Source organism: Sphaerodactylus townsendi, linkage group LG02 (genome assembly GCF_021028975.2).
Source record: "Sphaerodactylus townsendi isolate TG3544 linkage group LG02, MPM_Stown_v2.3, whole genome shotgun sequence".
Taxonomy (NCBI): domain Eukaryota; kingdom Metazoa; phylum Chordata; class Lepidosauria; order Squamata; family Sphaerodactylidae; genus Sphaerodactylus; species Sphaerodactylus townsendi.
The window spans coordinates 29,645,723-29,668,603 of record NC_059426.1 but is presented as its reverse complement, the minus strand read 5'-3'; the positions used below and the strand labels follow the sequence as shown (position 1 = coordinate 29,668,603).

The window sequence follows — 22,881 nt, the reverse complement described above, 5'->3', positions numbered from 1 at the left end:
TTGGGCTGGCTGAAAAGACAGTGATTACTGTTTTCCTTTGTGGCTGATTGAGGCCCTTGAAAGGAAAGATTTTAACCTTCACCATTTGGTTCAGAAGTATGAGCATATATTGAAATCATTCATGCCATTTATCCTAGTTCTGTAAACTTGTCAGAACGTAAAAAAATCGCTCAATTTTGTGTATTTTGTCGGATTGGCATACGTCATTATCATTTTAATTAAGTTGTAGTTTGTATTATTGTGTGCATTATATAGTGTCATTTAAGGCATTTGTTCCTTCAGGTATATTTTTATTGCCCACACTATGAAGTTGGATTTTTGTCACCGTCCCCTCACCCCCACCTCCCAGCTTCCCTGCTTCAGCCTATCACTATGTGTGTGGTTTGGCAGCTGGTAGGCCCTACAAGCTGTATTTTTGTTTGCCGGGTAAAGGCTTGTCTGAAGACCTCCTGGAGAGCGAGTAATTGCACAGGCTTGCCATTGGAGAGAGGGGGAAAAAACATGATTGGAAGCAGTCAAGCAGAAAAATGCTGTGCCATCCCATTGCCACCTCAGAGCGGGAGAGACAATCCCAGCAGTGCCATCTGGTTGCTGCTGTCTAGTCAGCTGGCCTAGCTGCTGGGACCATGGCTTGGCAGCTGGTTCCCATCCCCTGACCGCTCGGATGTCTTTTTTTCCCATAGGTGACTTTGAACGTGGGTCACGGGGACGGCAGCAACAAACAGGCCCCTGTTGAATCCGGCCTCATTACTTGGGACGAGGCGTGCCGCAGGCTCCTGCTGCCGTCCTCTCACAGGCAGATGACAGGGCTATTGAACCAATTAAAAAAAAGAAGAAGTCTGTTGAGAAACTTACCCTAGGAAGTGGAGGATGGAAAGGCAGAGGAAATGCATATTCTGGAACACTTAAGTAATTGGGAGTTATGTTCTGGGCTGCATTGTTTACAGGCCAGAGCGTAGCAGTAATGCCAAAAAAAGTCATGCACCTTCTCAGTATTCCGCAACACTAGCGCTTCTCAATATTTGTTGCAATTAAGGAAAGCACTTTCTGCTTTAAAAATGCTCATTGGCAAACATGATCCCGATAATGAGACTTGCATTTAAAATGACAGAACAAGAAAATGTAATCTGTCCGCTATTATCTTTTGCAAAAATTTGCCTTTCTGACTAGCATCCTGACAACTAATGAAAGCCATCTTTCCTGTGTGGGGGAAAAAATTAGGCGCATATGGTTTCATATCACAAGGAAGTAGCTGTTCTGTGGGCTATTTAAGATGCTTCGTTTTCTCTAATTGGCAGCATTAATATGTCAACATGTTACATAAAACTGTGGGGCGGTTGCATGTTCTGTCTGGAATGACAAATCATGGGAAGAGGTTAGGAATTCAAAATAGGAGGGTCTGAACATTTGCTGCTTGGGGTCTTTGCTTTAGATTTCACAGGAATTCATGAGGCGGAGGGGTCTGTTGTGAAAATGCAGCCAAAACTGCCTGGCCTGCTCTGCCACTTGATCAGTGTAGTCCTTGTTCTTACCACACCATTCTAGAAAATAATCAGAGCTGAATTAAATAAAGGGGGGGGGTGTCATTTATAAACAGTGTTTATTTGACTTGGAGCACCTCTGCATAGTGGTCGGAACACTCCTGACAACTTTGCTTTCTTCAGATGAGGACGATGAAGAGGATGCAGTGGTACAAAAACTGCCAGTCGAGCCTGAAGAGGAAAAAACCTTCAAAAAAGAGGAGGAGGAAGAAGGTACAAAACCCTTGGCTTTGAATGCAGATCTCTCTTCTTAAATGCAAGGCCACCTTGTGAAAATGAACAGAATTCTTCTTACCTTACAGTTTTTAAAGGAATATTTAACTCCAGTCATTATCTAAAATACCTGTAATCCACACTTGCCTATAAAAGCCATTGTAATAACTAAGACTAAACTCAAAAATAACTAAAAATTTACAAGCCGTTGTAACAACTGTTTAATTAATTTTATTTATATCCCACCCTTTTCCAATGAAGTTAGACTTTATTCTGGCAGTTAAAGATGAAATCTTAAATCTGTTTTTTCCCCTTCCCCAGCTGCCCCTCATGAACTGACAGAAGAAGAAAAGCAACAAATTTTGCATACTGAAGAATTTTTGAGCTTCTTTGACCAGTCTACTAGGATTGTAGAAAGAGCTCTCTCTGAGCAAATTAACATTTTCTTTGACTACAGTGGGCGAGACTTAGAAGACAAAGAGGGGTAATATGGAAGTCTCTAAATGTATTGCTGTGTGTTGTTTTGATTTTAACTGCAAGTGATCCTAAGTCCGCCCACTTCCATTTCTTGTACTTTGCAGGGAAATTCAGGCAGGTGCTAAGCTGTCCTTAAACAGGCAATTTTTTGACGAACGCTGGTCAAAGCATCGGGTTGTGAGTTGCTTGGACTGGTCATCTCAGGTAATGAAAACACCTTGTTGAAAATCTTTCCAGTAGAAGCCCCTTCGCAGAGGTCTCCCCTCCCTTACTTGCTGTGCTAGATTTCTGTGGTGGTTGTGTAAATTGAACGCCCAGAGCCTGATTCGGTGTGCGGAAAGAAAAGACTTTGCAGCAGGCAACTTCAAGGAACATTGTCCTAGAGTATTGTGAACCGCAAAAACTTGATGAGGCCCCAAATGTATCAAAGTACAAAGCACAATCTTTTGAACATGTGCTGTTGTACACAGATGTTCTTTCAGTATTTAAGTGTCAGTTATAAGAATAGTGGTCTCGTATACCCTGATAAGGAAGCTGACTTCCCCAACTTAAACTTAATTGAATTGAGTTTATCCTATTATATAAAAGTCTGGCCATGGTTGCAACGACTCACTTCCAGCCAATCACCATGCGGAACTCACTTCCAGACAATCGCCATGCACACACGGCTTGAGGGCAGGGCTTACACAGAATGTTTAAGAAAGAACACAAAGCACCAGAATGTTGTGGTGCTTGCACTGCTAAATAATTATAGTCACTTGTACCGGCTGCAGCTTCCTGAAGAGAAGCAGGTACAGGCATTAGCTGCTCCCCATGGATGGGTCTTGTCTTCTGGGTGCTACAACTGGTCTAACTGTTGCGTGGCAATAAAGGCATTCAGAAAGAGAAGGAGAAGGAGAAGAGAGCTTAGTGACACAGGGCAGAGGGGTTTGGAAAAGCAGGAGGGGTTGCCCCCCTTGATGGCTGCCGTTAACCTTTGTGTTCTGATGCCGATGTCTGGGATGAGGATAAGGAGGGAGCTGGTTATGTGGAACCAAGGACAGAAGAAAGGCAGGAGACGTTGGCCCCCTTGGTGGGTGCTGTTAATCCACCAACCATTTTCTAGAGCCCATTGTATTTGTTCATATAATGGACTCTACTGCTAGTGTTTTGATAACTGGTTTCTTTTTGTATGTAGTACCCAGAGTTGCTGGTTGCCTCCTATAACAACAACGAAGATGCTCCTCATGAGCCTGATGGGGTGGCCCTTGTTTGGAATATGAAATATAAAAAAACAACTCCCGAGTATGTCTTCCACTGCCAGGTATGATGTGAGTTCCTGTCTTGCTGGGCCCGGAGTTTTATGCTGATGAATGTTGACAAGAGCCGCCTTCTGCTTGTCAACATAATGATTTTTCTGGGCAGCCATGAACTTTTAAAATGCACGTGCTTGCAAACATAAGTCGACGGCTGAAGAATCCTTTTTTTTTTTTAAGTTCATGTACCGCAGCCTTTTTAACATACATTTGGTTATTGAAACATGTATGCTGCTCCGGAGTCCTTCTCCTGATGACATTAAAATAAAGTCTTGCATGCGGTGAGACTGTGGAGATCTTTACAGGAATTATGACATTGTACAAGTAGACCTTACACCTCTGACCAAAATGTGCATGGCCTGAGGATGTAAAGCAAAGTAAGTTGAAACACATGTTTCAAGCAGAAACATGTGAAAGAATCAAAGGTATTAGTGGGAAGCAAAACTGCGCATGTCTGATTTACTATCTCACGCCTGAAATGGAGGCAGTTTTGCCAAATGTCACAATTCTGAAAGTTCACTCAACTACATTCCGCAGGAGCAGCATTTCGTGCAGATCTGTGGGCTGTAGTGGGCGGAGGGAGGCAGGTGATGAAAAATTTAGACTGGATCCAACCGATAATGTGAGTTTGTGAAATGTGTGTCGTATAATATTGTACTTGTTACATAGTTTCAAAAGTTTCGGTTAGGATTTTAATGACTCCTTCATTAGCTAAGTTATTTTTTTCTCTCCATCCAGGTCTGAATGTCACTTGGAATATAGGGGATAGTCGTACTAAAAATAACACGTATTCTTTGTTTTCCTTATAGTCGGCTGTGATGTCTGCTACGTTTGCAAAATTTCATCCCAATTTGGTGGTTGGTGGCACATATTCAGGGCAAATTGTGCTGTGGGACAACCGCAGCAATAAGCGAACTCCAGTTCAGAGAACTCCCCTTTCAGCTGCTGCTCACACGGTAGGGGGTGGAAGATCTTCCACAAAAAGCACTTGCTTATTCAGAAATTATCCCATTAACGTAGGTCTTTGTCAGCTTGGGGTGAGAACTGGTAATCTGTGGCTTGGAGCTAGCTCGTTGGAGGCTGCTTCTCTTAAAAATGTTCTGTGTTGAGAGACCTCTCATAGCAGCCAATGTGTAACCTGCATCTTTTGTCTAAACCAGGGACCCACAACCTTGTTTGTATTAAGCTCCTCTCCAGAGATTTGTCCCGATCTAGCCATCCTTCTTGCCTTTTGAGCAGATCACCCCTTCTCAGTTCTGCAGTATTTCCACTCATAGCCATGAATGCTCTTTCCAGAGTTAAAGCGCTGTACATTATCTGCCCTTTGCAGGGGATCGTGCCATCAGTCATCCCCCCACACCCCTGTCAAGAGCACCATTGTGCTGGGGTAGTGTCAGAATACACAGAGGTTGCAACCTCTGCTTTTCTCTGGTAGCCTGTCTGGCCAAGCAGCTCCCTCACCAGCACGTTGGGAGACTGTTGATAAAGTGTGTTGTGTGTTAGCCTCCTTATTGCTCCATGTTAATTAATGCCCAATCCCTCCTTGGTCACAATGTTCCTCTCTCCCATTCATAGCATACTTCATCAGTGATCCCTTACCAGAGGCAATTTGCATTTATACCTCCTGTCTAGCAGATTTCTTATGCCCTTCAGTCAGGGATCAGGCACACCACACAGGAGAGCAGTGGGTTTAAAGAACCCAAAAATCTCTTTTCTCTCATTCTTAACAGGAATGGTAGTTTCAAAAAGCAGCGTGCTAAATTATTATTTTTTTCACTTGCATTGAAGCGCCTGTAAATTATTCTGAGAATTGTCAATCTCTGTTGCTCGCTTTTTTTGTTTCAGCATCCTGTGTACTGTGTGAATGTGGTTGGGACTCAGAATGCTCATAACCTCATCAGCATCTCAACGGATGGGAAGATCTGCTCATGGAGCCTGGACATGCTTTCCCAGCCTCAGGTACAATAAGTGAAAGTTAGTACCAGACACTGCAGTGCCATCAGTTTAAACTATCGTGAGAAAGCTTGGGCATTCAGTTGTGATTATGATTGTACAGTAGAATTGTCATATTTACCAATTAATATCTTGTTAGGTGAATGCTTTTTATTCTCCTGACCGGGATGGCCCAGGCTAACCCAATCTTAGCTATGTTGGCCTTGGTTAGTACTTGGTTTGGAGACTCCCAAGGAAATCCAGGATTGCTACACAAAAGCAGGCAGCTGCAAACCACCTCCAAACATCTCTTGCCTGGAAAACTATGGAGTCGCCATGTCAGCTGTTCTACAATGGCCCTTTCCACCTCCAGCTATGTGTCTGCTACTGAGGTTTAGGTGCTCTAGTGTTTAGCTTTCTGGTATCCAGAACTCTGTCAGAGTTCCGATATCTTACAGTGGGTTAGATTAGAATCTTGGTGACCTTGATCAAATTCCCACTCTGCCGTAAAGCTTGCTCTTCCTCAGCTTAACCTACATCATATGCAGAATTAAATGGAATAATGCAGAATAATGCACTTTCCGCACACGCAGAATAATGCACTTTCAATCCACTGTCAATGCTTTTTGCAGGTGGATTTTACTGTGCGGAATAGCAGAATCCACTTGCAAACAATTGTGAAGGGGGATTGAAAGTGCATTATTCTGCAAGTGCGGAAGAGGCCAGAGAGTTGTTATGATGGGGAAAAAATGCTTCTCTGAGCCTCGTTGGAAGAAAGGCAAAATTAAATTGTATGTCTAGTCAGAATTGGAAGCATCATGGATAGTGCTGGACTTTGACTAGGAACACCTTCAGAAAGACTGAGTCGCTTTTGTTGAATCACCCACTGCCAGTGTAATTTATCTCATAGGGTAGATAAGTTAATATAAACCACATATGCCATCTGGACTTCCTTAAGTGATGAACAGTGTGTAAATGTGTTCACATATTTACTGAGGTAGCTTTAAGGAAAGAGCATTGTCTGTGAAATTCAAGAAAAGCATAGTTTCCTATTTCTCCCGGATATTCCAGGGAAGCAACCCCACGAGGGCCGTGCTTTAAACTGTTTCTATAAAACTAGTTCCAGAAATCATTCTTGATTCTCGGCAAGAAGAAAAACTGGGGAAAAATGTATCTTTGCCTCTTTCTCCCCAGGATAGCATGGAGCTAGTCCATAAGCAATCCAAAGCTGTCGCTGTAACTTGCATGTCTTTCCCTGTTGGAGACGTCAATAACTTTGTTGTTGGAAGCGAAGAAGGCTCTGTGTACACAGCATGTCGTCATGGCAGGTGAGTGGAATTCCATTTTAAAACAGAAGGTCCCCCATCTTGTTCTGTAACATAACATCAATTCAGGAAGGTTTGCTCTCGAAACTGCTTGCAGACGATACTATGGGGGAAACTGCACTGCGTTTAAAAGGCATCGTATGAACCGTTAAAAGATTATTCCAAATTTCTTTTCCTTTGGGCAAGACTGAGTTTTGAGTGTTGAAATAAAAGATTAGCCATCATTTTGGTCATTTGAATTGTGGCGGAACATCCCATCCTGAACTTTCTCAGTTCTATAGATAATTGTACAGTAGCATCACGCACCAATCTTAAATTGGGCAGTGTGTCTCCTGCTGTTCAATCTGTTTTGAAATTGTCTGGCTGAATCTTATCAATTGCTTTCTTAAATGAAATTGAGGTCCAGGTTTCAGCTCAAACAGACATCAACCTGTGTTCTATAGCACTTTGGTTTAAAACTAACCCAAATTGGTAGTTCTTCCATTTAATCTGTTCTGATGCTACTGGGGATGCATTGTCCCTGGTTTTAGACTTGAAAACTGACCCAGGAATACATCCTCTGGAAGCTTCATTCCCCACAGAAGACAACATGTTACTCTTAATGATTCAGCTATTTAGTTAGAGAAATTACCCAGTTAATCAAATGGTATCGCTTTTTATTGGGATTGGCATGTCTTTGGTTGGGATATGCTTAATATATAGAGCTGCATCCAGTACCACCAATCCCTGAACATTCGTGTAAGTAAAAGGACGCTAACACTTGTGCCCAAGGAGAATAATTTCATTATTCACCTTTCTCCCCCTTGCTGCGTCCCATGCCAGTTTTGAGTCTTTCCTTATTCAAGAAAGGCACAAGAGCACAAGATACTATAGCAAAAAAAGGAGATGAAGCCAAAATCCAATTGGTCCTCTGTATCTAGCTCATCTTTTAACTCTAAGAGACAGTTTTATGACATCCACTTTGCCTGGACTTCTGTAGACGCATAGTACTATGTGCTTTGGTAGTGGCATAAGGGTTAAGAGCAGGTGTAGTCTAATCTGGAAAAACCGGGTTTGATTCCCTGCTCTGCTGCTTGATCTGGGGAATTCAGATTAGCCTGTGCACTCCAACACACACCAGCTGGGTGACCTTGGGCTAGTCACAGTTCTTCTGAGCTCTCTCAGCCCCACCTACCTCACAGGGTGTTTGTTGTGAGGGGGGAAGGGAAAGGAAATTGTAAGCCCCTTTGAGTCTCCTTACAGGAGAGAAAGGGGAGATATAAATCCAACTCTTCTTCTTCTTGTTTGTGAGTAGGGAAGGGGGAACTAAATTCCATTGTGTCTGTCTTTAAAACAGCAAGGCTGGAATCAGTGAGATGTTTGAAGGTCATCAGGGACCAATTACAGGCATCCATTGCCATGCTGCGGTCGGGCCTGTGGATTTCTCCCATCTGTTTGTCACATCTTCTTTTGACTGGACTGTAAAGCTTTGGACAACTAAGGTATCGAAATGGGTCAGATGTCTATTTATTTTCTCCAGAGACTGGATCAGTGAACGTGTTAGTTTGTCTGAAAAGCTACTTCATGAAAGCCAACGATTAAATATTTAATCCAGTACCATGATACAAAATGTTCTCTGTATACTTTATACTTCTTAGCATCACTTCTGTAACACATTTTTCAAATGCAGCAGTGCAGTTACATCTAAGTGCCACATGTCAAATGTTAAATATTTCTGCATTTTCCTTTATTCTTCTCTTAGTGGGCTGAGAAATGTATGTAACACTGAGTCTCCATACTGTCTCTTATAGCCATCCAGTCAGCTTGCATGCCACCCCTGCCTCCCGCCCCTCCCTTGCATGCCATGCCTCCCTCCCCTTCCCTTGCATGTCACCCCTCCCTCCCCCTCCCTCCGCTAGGGTGGGTGGGCCAGGTCCAGGTGCCGGGCCCCCTCCCCTCTCCTCCCATGCCCCCCCTCCCTCTCTCCTAGGGTGGGTGGGCCAGGTCCAGATGCCCGGCTGCCTCCCCTTCCCTCCCCTTGCAGAGTTTGCAAATGTGCTTTCTGGCACATTGTCATTTTGGGCATCATAAAATACATTGGGTTGAATCCACTGAAGGGCTGTTTCCATTCATAAAAGGGTACCTTTGGATCTTTAATGATTTTTTAAAAACTGTTTTTACTTTTGTTTGCTGCATGTTTCTCCAGAACACCAAATATATGAAGATAAAATTTTTAAAAATTAAGAATTGTCCAAGTCTTACAATTTGGCATGCACAGTTATTGAGGAAACCTAGCGATTATTAATTGGTCCATTATTCTTTTTTCGAAATAAGGCTTGAAAATCAACATAGTTGTCAGTTAAGGTCATCTTAAGGCCTCTAAGGGCATGATGAAATTTCCTGTTCCGTGATTTCCAGCACTTGGGTGTTCTAATGACTGAATGTTGTCCTCCCGCGTGGCAGACCTTTCAGGGATTTTATTTGCTCTTATGGTTTGTGAGCCATGTTGCTTCCAAGATTTTATCCATAGCAGTGAAAGCAAGAAAGTAATCAACTGAGATTCCTTTTATTACCACCAGGTTATCTTGGTTTGGGAGGGTGTTTTTTCACTTGAACTGGAAGCCTTGCATAATGTTAGGAATAAACACGGCAACACTTTTTTGCTAAGTTCAAGTCCACCTTTGAGACCATCAAGATGTTCAGGAAAGAGCTTTTGAGAATCAAAGCTCCCTTCATCAGGTATCTGTAAAGGTGTCTGATGAAGGGAGCACTGACTCTGGAAATCTCATAACCCCAAAATTTTGTTATCTAATCTAGCTGTTCAACTGCCGACCGACACAGTTAACCTCTGAAATTCCTTTTGTGTTGCTTTGTTCAAAATTACATGGTATGTGTCAGTGATATAGTAATGTATAGAAGTATGACGTTTATACTTCTTATTCGGTAATCTTAAAACTTTGATTGGAGGATCATGAAAAATACGGTCTGTAAAGGTTCCCCACTCCCTTTGGCTTTCAGAATAACAAGCCCCTGTACTCATTTGAAGACAACTCGGACTATGTTTACGATGTGATGTGGTCGCCTACCCACCCTTCCCTCTTTGCTTGTGTGGATGGAATGGGCAGGCTGGACCTATGGAATCTCAACAACGACACAGAGGTAAGGCCAGGTTTTGTTCAGTACTCCAAAGCTAGTAAGAGTGACTTGGGAACCCTAAATTATTTTGAAAGAGATGTTTTAAATAGAAAAAAGTAAGTGTGTGTGTGTGTGTGCGTGTGTGTGTGTGTGTGTGTGTGTGTGAGAGAGAGAGAGAGAGTGGTAGCCATCTCATACCAGAATCATTAAAGATTTTGTGCTTTATTTCCTTAGAGGAGTGCAGATGTAGTATATGTTCCCTGCCTCACTGCTTGGTTTACAGAAAAGAGCAAATTTGAAAGTCAGTGCATGGAAAGTCTTTTGCTCTCAAATTAAGCACAGAGAGCAGCTGGCCCCTGTTCCTATGAGGAGGTCAGAGGTCTTTCTAAAGGGCAAGACAAAGGAATGGCAACATATACCCTCCTTGCTTAAACTGGTGTGCTGTTTCCTCCTTTCTTCCTGCTCGAGTTCCTTTACCCTGGCCCCAGAAACAGCCACATTCAGCTTCTTGTAGTTGCTCTCCCCCACTCTGGGCTCTTGACAACCGTGGGCTCCTCACACCATCCAAAGCAGACCTTTGCAATATCAGATTGCTGCTTCATGAATCTGTACTGGAATCCATTCCTGCTGCACAGCAGTAGATCACCAAGGGCATCCTGGTTACTAAACAAAACCCAGAAATGGCACTTTCACCTAGGACTCCAGAGCACCACGCTCTTGATATGCTTCATATTGCTTTCATGCGGAACATCCACTCTCACAAATGATGCATGTGTGAGGATGTGAGCGACTTATAAAGGAAGTAATTCCTGTCAATGTATTTCAAGTTAAATATACACAGACAAGATTTTATCTAAAGGAAGGGAGAAGGAAACATAACTGGGGTTGTCATCTTTGAGGGCTTGGAGCTCTTGTTCCTGTCATTATCAGCATAAATCTTGTGTTGGGTGTTTCACTGCAATTTCTCATTCTTAAAAGGTTGAATATTTCCTCCCCACCCCCCATTCGTTACTTTAGCACAAGAGACAACTGACCAACGTTGTCCGTGTGATTTTTAAAAATCAGGGTAAGCTGTGAAGGTGGTAGAATTCCTGAATGCAGCTATAATGTTTGTTTTGAAACTGGTGCAGGTGCCAACAGCGAGCATCACCGTGGAAGGGAATCCTGCTCTGAATCGTGTGAGATGGACTAATTCAGGACGAGAAATTGCCGTTGGAGATTCTGACGGACAAATAGTGATCTATGACGTGGGAGAGGTAGGTTACTTTTGAAATTCTAGCCACGTACAACAAGAATCATTTTACTTCATTCAGGCAAAAGGCACATTCTGGGTCAACTTTTTGCTATTTGGGAATGTGTGATTATGTATCCAAATACATCACATTTGGCGTTTGAAGAGAGCTGTTTATTATCATGGATGCCGTTTGCAGTGTAGTGGCGAGCAACCTGGTCAAAAACTAGTTTTACTGGAGGATCAGTTCAACAAAGGAATGCCTGTAGCCCCGTGGCCCATTGCCTTGCAGCTAAAGCTTGCTGACAGCAGTGTTGCTCATCCACACTGCCACTTTTCCTCTGGTCAGCAAATTGGTGAGAGACTAATGGTAGTAATCAAAAGACCAGACTAGCCCAGGATGACCAGTTGCCCAATTTTGTTGGAATGGATTCCTGTGTAATAGCGGTCAAATCTAGTCATCCATTGGTAGTGGGTGAGCAAGTCAGTGCCCTGTACAAAGGACTCTGTTTGAAATCCAGAGAACATTTGTTACTTCAATGGGTTTATAATTTTTGAGGCTTTTGCTCTTCTGTTTTTGTTCCTTGCTGTTGCAAAGTTTTTGTTTTAGGACTAGGGAACTTTCCTCTGTCATCAGCTTTTGTTGAGATCCAAATAGCGGGTGATCTTGAAAATAAGCTTAGTGTGCAGTCCTGCCTTGAGATACATGATGCAATAAATCATGGGGTGCACAGTTTCTTTGGAGCAGTGTTGAGCCCATGTTGGATCTCCTTACAACACTTCCCTCTGCTTACATCATAATATGAGGTGACGCAGAACTCATTTGAAAAGGAGAAGTGAACTAACCCCAATTATGACAATACTGTGTTGTCGAAGGCTTTCACAGCCAGAATCACTGGAGTGTTGTGTAGTTTCCGGGCTGTACGGCCATGTTCTAGTAGCATTTTCTCCTGACGTTTCGCCTGCATTTGTGGCTGGCATCTTCAGAGGATCAAGAGAAAATACTACTAGAACACGGCCATATAGACCAGAAACCACACGACACCCCTATGACAATACTGTTACCTTCAAGGAATTCAGAGGGGTATTTCAGGGCACAGGATAAGTTTGGGTTAGAGCAAGACTGACTTGCCCAAGGTCCATGAGTCATTTGTCGGCTTTGAGAATTTGAGACTGGTTTTCTTGCACCCAGTCCCGTTGTACTGACTTTTTCACATCACGTGGCCAAGTGAGGTTACGGCTTAATAGGCTTATGTTTGCTAACATTCCTCTATAACTTTGTTTTCTCCACAGCAAATTGCTGTTCCCCGAAATGATGAATGGACCCGTTTTGGCCGAACCTTAGCAGAAATCAATGCCAATAGGGCTGATGCAGAAGAGGAGGCAGCAACTCGAATTCCTTCTTAGATACTATCTAGGAGCGAATCGGGGAGTAGACAAGAGCGGGCTTCAGGGTAGTAGCATGTGTTAGCCTGCAGAGAAAAATGAAAATTAACATGGCAAATAAACAGTGGGTTTGACATGCATATACCAAGACTGCTGAAATAGATCTTGCCAATTTGCTTTTTACTCGCAAAATCATTCAGCCTTAATCTGCCTGGTATAACTTATTACTTAATCTTAACTTGGCAAGGAACACTAACAACATTGTATATTTAAAATTACTGGAGTTGTCCCAGTTTTCAGCAGCGTACAACTATTTCTGAAAAATTAATTTATGTTCATTTCTACACAAGAGCCGTCCTCAGTTAAACTTGGCAGGCTGTTCAGTGAACTTTGAAAACAAGTTAGCGTTATAGTACTCAAACTGCTTAAGTTATGCATGCATCTGTTCACAGTAACCTTTATCCTAATTATTATACAATAGGCTCCAGGCTACCGTGGTAGGTCATGTATGTGAATAAAAATATGTGTCTCTTTTCAAAATTGTTTAGCTATAGAAACTTTCTACAACACTGCTAAGTACTTTGGATTTTTTTTTTTGTTAAACCTGTGCAGTCTACATAAAACTTCTTTATAAATAAACATTACATGACCTTTTTCTCACGAGCACTTGTCTTCAAGACTTATTTTTATACGAGATTTTTATCCAATCACCTATTGCCACAGGTAAGGAACCATGTTGCATGGTTTGTAGGATCTGGACTATCTGCTGCCTTTAGCCTGTATACCTAAGGTAATTCTAGTGGGTGTAATGTACGCATAGCTCTAACTACATAAGCAGTTAATGATCCAGGACAGGGAAGGTAGGATTATCACTCCCTGCTATTGGTGGTGGTGGAAAGTGCCATCCAATCATAGCTGACTTGTGGTGACCCTAGAGAGTTTTCTGGGAAGAGATGTTCAGAGGTGGTTTGCCATTGCTACCCGGCCTAGACTATCCAGGTCAGGGCTTCCAGGCTATTACCCTATTGAAAATGCCCCCTCCCCATTTTCTACTGGCTTCTATTTCAGTTCCTGTGGAGAGGAATTTTTAGGGGTACAAAACTACAGACATAGTGAGTGCCTCTTCTGTTTGGATGAGGGCCACATGGGGACTTGCCATTCTTCTTGCCTGCTCATTCCTAAGGCCAGGCAAGAAAGGCCAACGTGCCTTAAGGGCTCCCTGTGAGAAAAATCCCTCAAAACCTTGAATCCAAAGCACTCCTGCATGTTTTCAGATTTCCCCAAACACACTTGGGAACTGACTGTAGTTGAAAGGGCAGCATCTTTCACAAATAAAGATTCACAAAAAGGCTAAGAATCTGGGGGCACTGTTGACCATAACATTAAAGTCTCCTGGATATTAGGAACAATTCGCTACCATCTCAGTATCACTTCAGTGCCAAATGCCTCTCCATCAAGCCCCTCTTGTTCCATCTCGACACTGTTCACCACAGTGCACTTGAGATCGAGGTACATCTCGGCATCAATTGAGATCCCCTCAGTGTCAAGAGACAACATAGTCTCAATACCAATCTTCACCTTGATGCCAGGAACGCCTACTTCAGCACCAAGCATCGAAATCTCAGTGGAGTTGATCTTCAGTGCTGGAACAACACATTCTTACTGGACCTACCCAGCCTTCAGTGTCTTTCTCTGACAGAAGCCCATTTGTACATCATTTCAGCCCACATCATTTCAATTGCCCCAGGACTCCTTCACTATTTAGGAGAAGATTGTTTTTATCACATTCCTAGGATAGGATGTCTTTGAGGTGCCCCTGCACACTGAAAGATCTTGTGCGACTTCTTCATTTCACCAGGACTTTGTGCAAGGTGCTTGTGGCAGAATCCTTGAGGCTGTCGTTCTGAAATGCATATGCCTCACTGTGATCAATAGGACACACTGTCATCGTCTGCAGAGTGGCAACACAGGCAACACGGCTCCTAGGAAGCAGTCTTGGTCTACTGTAAACAAACCTACCACCTCCACATCTCACCTTTCAACTGAATATGAGGCTGTGTCTGATATCTATTGAACCTGACAAAGTCAGGTCCCTTCCACACATGCAGAATAAGGCACTTGCAATCCACTTTCAATGCAATTTGCAGCTGGATTTTACTGTGCAGAATAGCAAAATCCACTTTCAAACAATTGTGAAAGTGGATTGAAAGTGCCTTATTCTGCACTGGGCTTTAAGGAAGCAGGGTAGAAAGCCAGTGGCACGCAGCAGCAACTGAAGCATTTGCCAGCTCAGAAGTACTGGGCAGAACAGTGTGGCTAGATCAGCTGTCCAGACAAACTGAACACTAATTGTTGGACAAGGGCCTATTTTATAAGGGAGATTGGGCCCTCTAACCATGCTAAGAAAACGTAATCTCCCAGAACAAAGGGGAATCCTGCCTTTCCAGGGAGAGACAAGAGACAGACATCAACCTGAGGTGTTGGGTCATTAATCTAATGGTTGAGACATTAGCTTGATGAACCAAGCTTGGGAGTATTGTCGAAGGCTTTCACAGCCGGATTCAACTGGTTCTGGTGGGTTTTCCGGGCTGTGTGGCCGTGGTCTGGTGGATTTTGTTCCTAACGTTTCGCCTGCATCTGTGGCTGGCATCTTCAGAGGTGTATCACAGAGAAAAGTCTGTTTCACACTGTGTCTAAGTGAGAAGGGAAAGTTTAGAGTGGTATATTGTCCATGTCCCAGGGTGGGGAACCAATCATTAAGTGTTTGGGTAGAACTCCAGGGATATGGCGGTATAAAAATCCCCGGAGCCCTCCGGGGATATGGGGGTATAAAAATAGAAAGAATGAATGAATGAATAAATAAATAACTTGCTATGCAAAGGTGTGGTTGAGTACATTGTATTGCGGGTGGGGTTATCAGTCCATTTTTTAAGTACTGGGAGCCAGGCTTTGCTAATCTTTAACGTCTCTTTTTTCTTATTGAAGTTGTCCTGGTGTTTGTGAATTTCAATGGCCTCCCTGTGCAGTCTGACATAGTAAGCTTCTGAATTGTACAGAATTTCAGTGCTCTCAAATAAAATATTATGTCCAGTTTTGTTTAACACATGTTCTGCAACTGCAAATTTTTCAGGATGGTTAAGCCGACAGTGTCTTTCGTGTTCCTTAATACAGGTCTGAATGCTGGGTTTTGTGGTTCCTATGTAGACCTTTCCACAGCTACAGAAAGCTTAGAGTGTTTAATAGTTTTCTTATTGCTGTGGTCATCTTCATTTTTTTAAAGCTGTATCTGTATGGGGAGAGAGGATCATTACTCAGCTGTAGAGCACCTGCTTGGGAGCATAGAGAAGATCCCAGGTTGTCAGGCAGCATACCTGACATCAAATGGGGCAGAGGCGTAGCAAGGGGGAAAAGTGCCCGGTGCCCCCTCTGCCCCCATCCTGCCCTAGAACGCCCCCACTCTGCCCCTGCCACGCCCCCGGAATGCCCTCACCACACCCCATAGGGGTGCGCGCCTGGTGTGTCACCCCCCCCCCCTTGGAGCTATGCCTCTGAAATGGGGCTCTGGTTTCAGTCATGGTAATGGGTCTCCTCTGTTGTTGATTTCCTGCTACCTTCATACTTTATAACCTATAGTACTGTAGATTGCGCCCAAGTGCCAGTTGGGCTGATACTTTTTATGGTCTTGAGAATTACTGGATTTCACATGCCTGTTCTGTAATGCTTTGCTTTGATATCTCTGGGGGGGTGAAGGGAAGGGGGCATCTTGATGGGCATAAGAAAGGGTGCTTGGGAAGCCATTCTTTAGATCTGGCTTCTTCTGAGGTCATGCTGTCGTCTGTCCATAAAGTCTTTTGATTGAAATCACTGAGTTGAATATTGCTACAGATCCGGAGCTTGGCGTAGGTAAGACCTGGCAACGACCACGCAGTAGGTGATATGAAACTTGTGTTGTTGTTGCCACTTACTGACATTGATGGGCCAATGGTCTGATTCGGTATAAGGCAGCTTCCTGTGTTTCTGTCACTACAGCAGTTGAGAACAGTGACCGATTCAGATACAGTTCAAATGTCACTTGCCCACGTTTGTTCATTGCCCACATAGAAATTGATGCTGAGCAGAATGCTCAGTTGACTTGCATTATGTTCAGTCTCTCTCTCTCTCTCTCTCTCTCTCTCTCACTCACTGTCTCCCTTTGGCTATTGAAGCTAGGTGGTGGAAACCAGGAAAAATACTTCAGTCAAAGAGCTTTTGTCAAAAACAGCCCCATTATCTTACAGCTTCCTTTCAAGATCCTCCCCTCAAGTATCCATTGCAACTCTTTCCTTTGGTTTATTTTGGCAGCTAGCCTATCCCCCTCTCCAGGATACCCACTTATTATGATTGTAAGATGCTTTATTTCCAAACCACCTGCCCCACAACTGCAAGGAGCTTTTGTTAACATATTTCCTTTCCTCAGTGTAACAATAGGCTGTGTAGTCTGGGCCCAGTAATGCTGCTGCTTTCTCAACCATGGGTAAGAGAGCCACCCAAAGTTCTCGCTTGCCTTTGCTCCTTTCCTCTTTAGTGCAGTTTCCCATCCTTTAGCACATGTCCAGGGGGAATAGTTCATCAGTTTCCTTCAGCCCCAAATCTGCCAGTGTGTGTGTGTGTGTGTGTGTGTGTTTTATTGGCCTCTGGAATCCCTCTACTCCTTAGGTGTCAAACTCAGGCCCTCCAGATGTTCATGGACTACAATTCCCAGCAGCCCCTGCTAGCATGCCCAATTGGCCCTGCTGGCATGGGCTGATGGGAATCGTAGTCCATGAACACCTGGAGGGCCTGAGTTTGACACCTATGCTTATCTGAATAAATGGAAGAGGTTCTGTATTTGGGCTACTTGCCGGTTTATCATGCCTGACTCATGTTCTTTGTTGGTTGAATGTGAGTATATGTGGCAGTTAGATTCTGCTTTATCCTTTTCCTCCACTAGAATTCACTTCTCTGCCATCCCCTGCATACCATTGACCGTTACCATCATTGTGTCCGAACCCCTTGCAGGGGAGCGAAGGAGGTTACGTCTGAGTCGGCATCTCTTAGGTTTTAATTGTGCTGTGCTTGATGGATGGTTTTGTTTTCATTTTTTTTGTTTGTAATTTTTAGGATTATATGGTTTTTAATTTGTACACTGCCCAGAGCCCTTCGGGGGTGGGCGGTATAACTAGTTTAATCAATTAATTAATGTCAGCATTCCTTGTGGGCTTTCCTTCCTTTTCCCTGTTTTTCCATCCCACGTTGAAACGATATCTCAAGGGGCTGCAGAACATGCATCCCTGTTTGAAACACCCGCTGCCCCAATGGAGCCTTGGTCTTGTGCTTACATCCCTTGTGGAGGTCTTCTTTGAGCCTCTTTTTTCATGTGATTTGGCTACCTGTCTTACAAGGCCGTCTTTTTGGTAGCCATCACATCCGCTAGGAGGGTAGGAGACCCTCAGGCCTGATCCCCCTTCCTGAAATTTCACCCAGACAAAGTGGTTCTGAGGCCTAGTCTATCCCATCTCCTGAAAGTCGTCTCCCAGTTTTATGTTAACCAAGATATTTTGTTGCTAGTCTTCTTTCCAAACCCACCTCACCAGTGGAAGCACTTCACACCCTATAAATTTGTAGGGTTTTATTGTATTACCTTAACAGATCAGCAGGCATCTGTAAGAGCAATGACCTGTCCATGGCTTTCAACGGGCCTCACAAAGGACATCTAGTTTCTACACAAACCTTGCCCCATTGGATATGAAAGGCAATCTGGATGGCTTACTGAACTGCCAGTGTGGACTGCCCTGTAGAACTCCGTGCTCACTCAAGCAGAGCGATGGTCTCAGTGGCGGTCTGGGCATCCAGAGTGGACATTGTGGACATTTGCAGAGCAACCACTTGGTCCTCTCCTACTACTTTTATCAGACATTATGCTGTTGATGTAGACTCCCACAGGGAGACAACTGCTGGAAAGGCTCTTTTGCAAGTTCAAATAAACATCCTTACCCACCATCCTGTAGTGTCTTGCTAGTCTTTCCAGTGTGGGACTGCACAGAATGACCACAATGATCAAATACAGGGTTGCACTTACTTGTAACTGTAATTCATTGAGTGGGCTTCTGTGCAGGCACACATCCCCCCTCCCCACAACCTCGCTGTGTCTCTTTATTTGCTCTCTGGCTTGGGCACATTTATTATCTCAGTCATGGCAACGTTAGGAGAACTGAGGGGATGGCACTCCTCTCCTTCCCATTATGTGACTGTTTGGCCAGGAAAACTCCCTCACAGCTATGGGGGAAGGGTGGGAGTCCCTTTTTCTGCATGGCAACAGCAACTAATGATGTTTAAAGCTTGCTAATCTACCGTGGCTGGCCCAACACATGTCCAGACCCAATGTGTGCCTGCACAGAAGCCCACTTGATGAATTACAGTTACAGGTAAGTGTAACTCTGTACTTCTTTGAAGCCCAATCTCTTTTCTTTGTAGCTGAGGCAGCTTTTGCTGGCAATACTCTGCCTCACCAAAAGATCTCAGGAGGTTTTTGAATTCATCTGCCGCCACTTCCTGGACCTCTTTGCTGCAGAATACTCCCATTGGATCATAGTACCTAGGGTCCCCCCCGGCCCAAACACCAAGCTGGTAATGACAAACCACCTCCTAATGTCTCTTTGGCCTCTCTTTGGCCAAACGCCTTGATGTTTGCCACTTTGGGAACCCCATTCGGGTACAAAAGTAGCATATACATTTTTAAATACATTAATGTCATACTACAGTAAGAAAGGGACTGTCTAGTTGGCATAGGTTTTCCTGCTGTCTCACAGTTTTTATGCTTTTGCATTTTTTACCTCCAATGGTGGGTGCCAAAAGGCCTATCAATCTCTTGTATAAACGACTGCTGCCCAACAGGGAGAAAACTAAGGCAATGAAGCTACTGCACAGTGGTTTTAAATAAAGTTTATTTCCACATGATTTTTAATAAAACACTTTCAAAACATTCTGTACATTTCAAACCATTTGGAACCGCAATGCCTTTGATAAATGCCACTGCATTTCAATGCCATGATGATGTCTCTGTACAAAGATGTACAATATGTACAGTCTCATGGAGTGCAAAAAAAAACAAAACAGCTGTGCAAAGCCAAGCCTTGGGTTACTAATTCATGCCACTGGGCAGAGGGTCTATGCATAGAACTTAAAAGCTTGAATCAGTCTCCCATGTGCAAATAATTAATCACGTTTTGTATAGAAAGGAGTGATTTGATGTCAAACTCTCTGTCCAGCTAGAGTATCATGCAACTGGCCAGAGGAGGAAGGGGAAAGGACTACCTATATAGATGTCCATTGCACCATTTGGATTTGGCTTGAAAGACCAGCTCAGGATTCAGTTGCTGCTTTGGGTTGTACTGAAGCGGTACCAGCTGATCGAAACTTTGGAAGAGAGAGGCCAAACTTGTTCTCTATACCAGCGAAGGTAGCTGTAGCAAGTCGGTAGCCACCTATATGATTTGGATTAACAGGAGGAAGGTCCGAGATCCGAGACTTGGGTGTAGGTTCTGACCCGGAAGGTTTGCTGGTTGGGGGCAAACATAAAAGGGAAAAGTCTGAATGTCACCAGCAGCATCAAAGGTTCACAGGCAATAGCTCTGACAGGCTGCAGCTTCCAAACACATTTACCCCTTGCCACCTCCTCTAGTTTTTATTGGTTTTGATTGGTTGTTTTCACATATGTTGGATAACGACAGTTAAAGAATCACATGCAGTGTGAAAACGGGAAGATCCCATTGGCTAACTACAGCGAAAGTACATTTTAAGTGCATTGTTTCAAAGGTGATTAAAACTAACAGTTTATTTCTTATTGTTGGGGTAGCTTTGGTAGCTCAAGATGGATTAAAAGCTGCAGACAGAGGCGTAGCTCCAAGGGGGCGGCGACGCACTCGGCACGCGCCCCTGTGGGCGGCATGGTAGGGGCATTCCGGGGCGGGACGAGGGTGGAGAACGTCCCAGTGCATTGGGGACTTTTCCCCCTTGCTATGCCTCTGGCTGAAGAGAATCAACTGCCGCATATAAGAATTTGAACACCTGAACAGAAAGCACCAGGATCTTTAGTTTCAGCAATATTGATCACCTGTTTGGAAGGGTAGGAATGAACCCATATCCCAGGTCAGCTGATCAGAGCCAGTTACTCATTAAAGATCTGCTCTAGCCAGAACCCTGTTAGGAGCAGGATTGTTTAGGGTTTAAAAAAAAAACGCTTGGAAACATCTTTGTGTACAGAAGCAGGTTCACATCTGCTTGACAGTCATTTAGTATCTCTAGAATGCCATATACGTCTTTTCCACAGCTCAATACAAGGGTTAAGAACACACTGAAATCAGTTTGTACCTGTCCATGCTGAACTATGATCCTTATTTAGAATTCTAATACATTTTCAAAATGTTATTTGGATCAAGATGGGAACATTGTCCCAGAAAGCATTGTTTAGTACTTCTTCAGACATAAGCTCAGAACCATTAAACTAAAATTTCATAATACATTCAGAAAAGGAGATTAACTGGCAGTTAAACAAGAAATGTTTAGTTCCTGATGCTTGAATGTGGAGAAAAGCAAACAGGATGGATCTGTAGCTACCTTGAATGATTTTACAATAGCATTTATAACCTTTCCCCTGCTATCCTTCCTGTGATTTTGGTTATGCTGGAATGAACTTTGTTTTTAGGGTGGCCCTTGATTTCTATATCACTATCTGAAGCCAAGTCTTCCTGAAGCAGTAACCATGTAATAGTCAGTGGTGGGATTCCAATAATTTAACAATCGGTTCCAGTGGTGGAATTCCAATAATTTAACAACTGGTTGTTTACAAGCACCATTTTAACAACCGGTTCTGCCAAAGTGGTGCAAACCTACTGAATCCCACCACTGAGTATAGTCCTTAGCTGATGCTGTGTAACAATATTATATGCTGCTACTTAAAACCAGGTTATTGAAATGCTCTGTTGCAGTACTTTTCTATTTAGCAACACGTCAATACAAGAATGCTAGTGTATCGACTTGGAGCAACCTTGCCTTCTTCAAATACATTTATATCCAATTTCTTATGGAACGGAAATTTAAAGTCAGACAGAATTGGGGGATGAACTGCACTTACATTCCTCCAAAATCAATGTAGAACCATCGCTGCAGAAGTTCGTAGGTCAGCAGAGTAACACCAAACTGGGGCGAAGATCGGAACACTCGTGCTGTTGAATAAAATGAACAAAACTGTTTATCACAGGAAGCTAACTAAAACAGCCCACAGTTGTAACACTTGGTCCTTTATGCGCTATGTGGTCCTCTCTGTAGTTCACTAAAAATAATACATGCAAGGTAGTTCCATGCCCCAATGCACAAACACTGTTCGTGGTATCCTTTTCCTTACCTCCAGCTCCCTTCCAAAAAGCAATGGGGCCTTCTTCTCTAAGAATCTTCCCGAAACAGTCGATAACGCCGTTGTACGTGGTCTGACCTGCACGAGCGGCCACTTGCAGTCTTGTCTTGATGACATCAGCGGGGGTTACCAAGGAAGCTGCAGGCACACCTTTTGAGAGAAATGAACAGTTTAAGTTAAGGACAAACACCCCAGAAAGGCAGACACATCTTGGCCTTCAAATAATCCATCTACAACCATTAGGCTTCTAAAAAGTAACTTGCCCCAAAAAGTAAGTTTTCGGCTACTCTGCAGCTTTGCCTTTTGTGCTAAAGATCCATTTTGAAGCACGGCAACAGGCTGCAGGAAACCACAGATTCACTAACTGGATGTGTGATGAAACATTTTGCAGCCCTGACATGCAGAAGAAACACTAGGGCCAGTTTTCAGTCTCTCTCTGGTCTGGATGTCACACACACATCTTCAGGCACCCAGGATGTAAACGCACCGTTTCAGGATGCCGCTGCTCTCTGGACAGCTCTCCAACATTAATAGCTTGCATCTTAATCTTCTAGAAGCTTGTTTCAATCCTAACTCTCCAAGACTAATATTTTCCTTCAGTTGGGGAGAAACTCACAGATTAGACTTTCCTCAGTGTGTTTCTGTGACATGTAAAGTTAGCCTCAAGTTGGGGGACTTTGAAACAGCTGCACCCTCCCTACAGAAACCAAGAGTCAAATTTGACTACAAGTTGCTGAGCTGCATTAAGCTGTTTATCCACATTATGCAAATGTAATTAGTTCTCATCAAAATTACACCACCTCCCACCATGGAAAAAAGTGATCAAATTTAGATTAAGTTAGGTACAATAGTATATTAAGCTTCCTATATATGAATCTAATGAATATTAACTACTGCCAAGAAAAAGTGAGGGGGGAAGAAATCTTTTACAAATTAT

The 22,881-nt window shown here is 43.5% G+C and overlaps 2 protein-coding genes across 5 annotated transcripts in view; one reads left to right on the top strand and one right to left on the bottom strand.

Annotated features, from left to right (window-relative positions):
• Window positions 1–13,177, top strand: part of DYNC1I2 (dynein cytoplasmic 1 intermediate chain 2) — a 51,595-nt gene extending 38,418 nt beyond the window's left edge. For all 4 annotated transcript variants that reach the window (XM_048484415.1, XM_048484417.1, XM_048484416.1 and 1 more), the window contains 11 exons: window positions 1,665–1,754; window positions 2,076–2,238; window positions 2,336–2,435; window positions 3,409–3,534; window positions 4,336–4,482; window positions 5,372–5,485; window positions 6,653–6,786; window positions 8,120–8,264; window positions 9,781–9,921; window positions 11,028–11,153; window positions 12,422–13,177. In XM_048484415.1, the coding sequence (XP_048340372.1) occupies window positions 1,665–1,754; window positions 2,076–2,238; window positions 2,336–2,435; window positions 3,409–3,534; window positions 4,336–4,482; window positions 5,372–5,485; window positions 6,653–6,786; window positions 8,120–8,264; window positions 9,781–9,921; window positions 11,028–11,153; window positions 12,422–12,535 (1,400 nt within the window). In that variant the 3' untranslated portion in view covers window positions 12,536–13,177. The remainder of the gene's footprint in view (window positions 1–1,664; window positions 1,755–2,075; window positions 2,239–2,335; window positions 2,436–3,408; window positions 3,535–4,335; window positions 4,483–5,371; window positions 5,486–6,652; window positions 6,787–8,119; window positions 8,265–9,780; window positions 9,922–11,027; window positions 11,154–12,421) is intronic.
• Window positions 13,178–19,459: 6,282 nt separating this feature from the next.
• SLC25A12 (solute carrier family 25 member 12) overlaps window positions 19,460–22,881 on the bottom strand; it is a 77,838-nt gene continuing 74,416 nt past the window's right edge. Inside the window, exons 17-19 of the mRNA XM_048485961.1 lie at window positions 21,936–22,094; window positions 21,666–21,756; window positions 19,460–20,090 (exon numbers count right to left, since the gene is read on the bottom strand). Coding sequence (XP_048341918.1) covers window positions 19,895–20,090; window positions 21,666–21,756; window positions 21,936–22,094 — 446 coding nt within the window. The 3' untranslated portion in view covers window positions 19,460–19,894. The remainder of the gene's footprint in view (window positions 20,091–21,665; window positions 21,757–21,935; window positions 22,095–22,881) is intronic.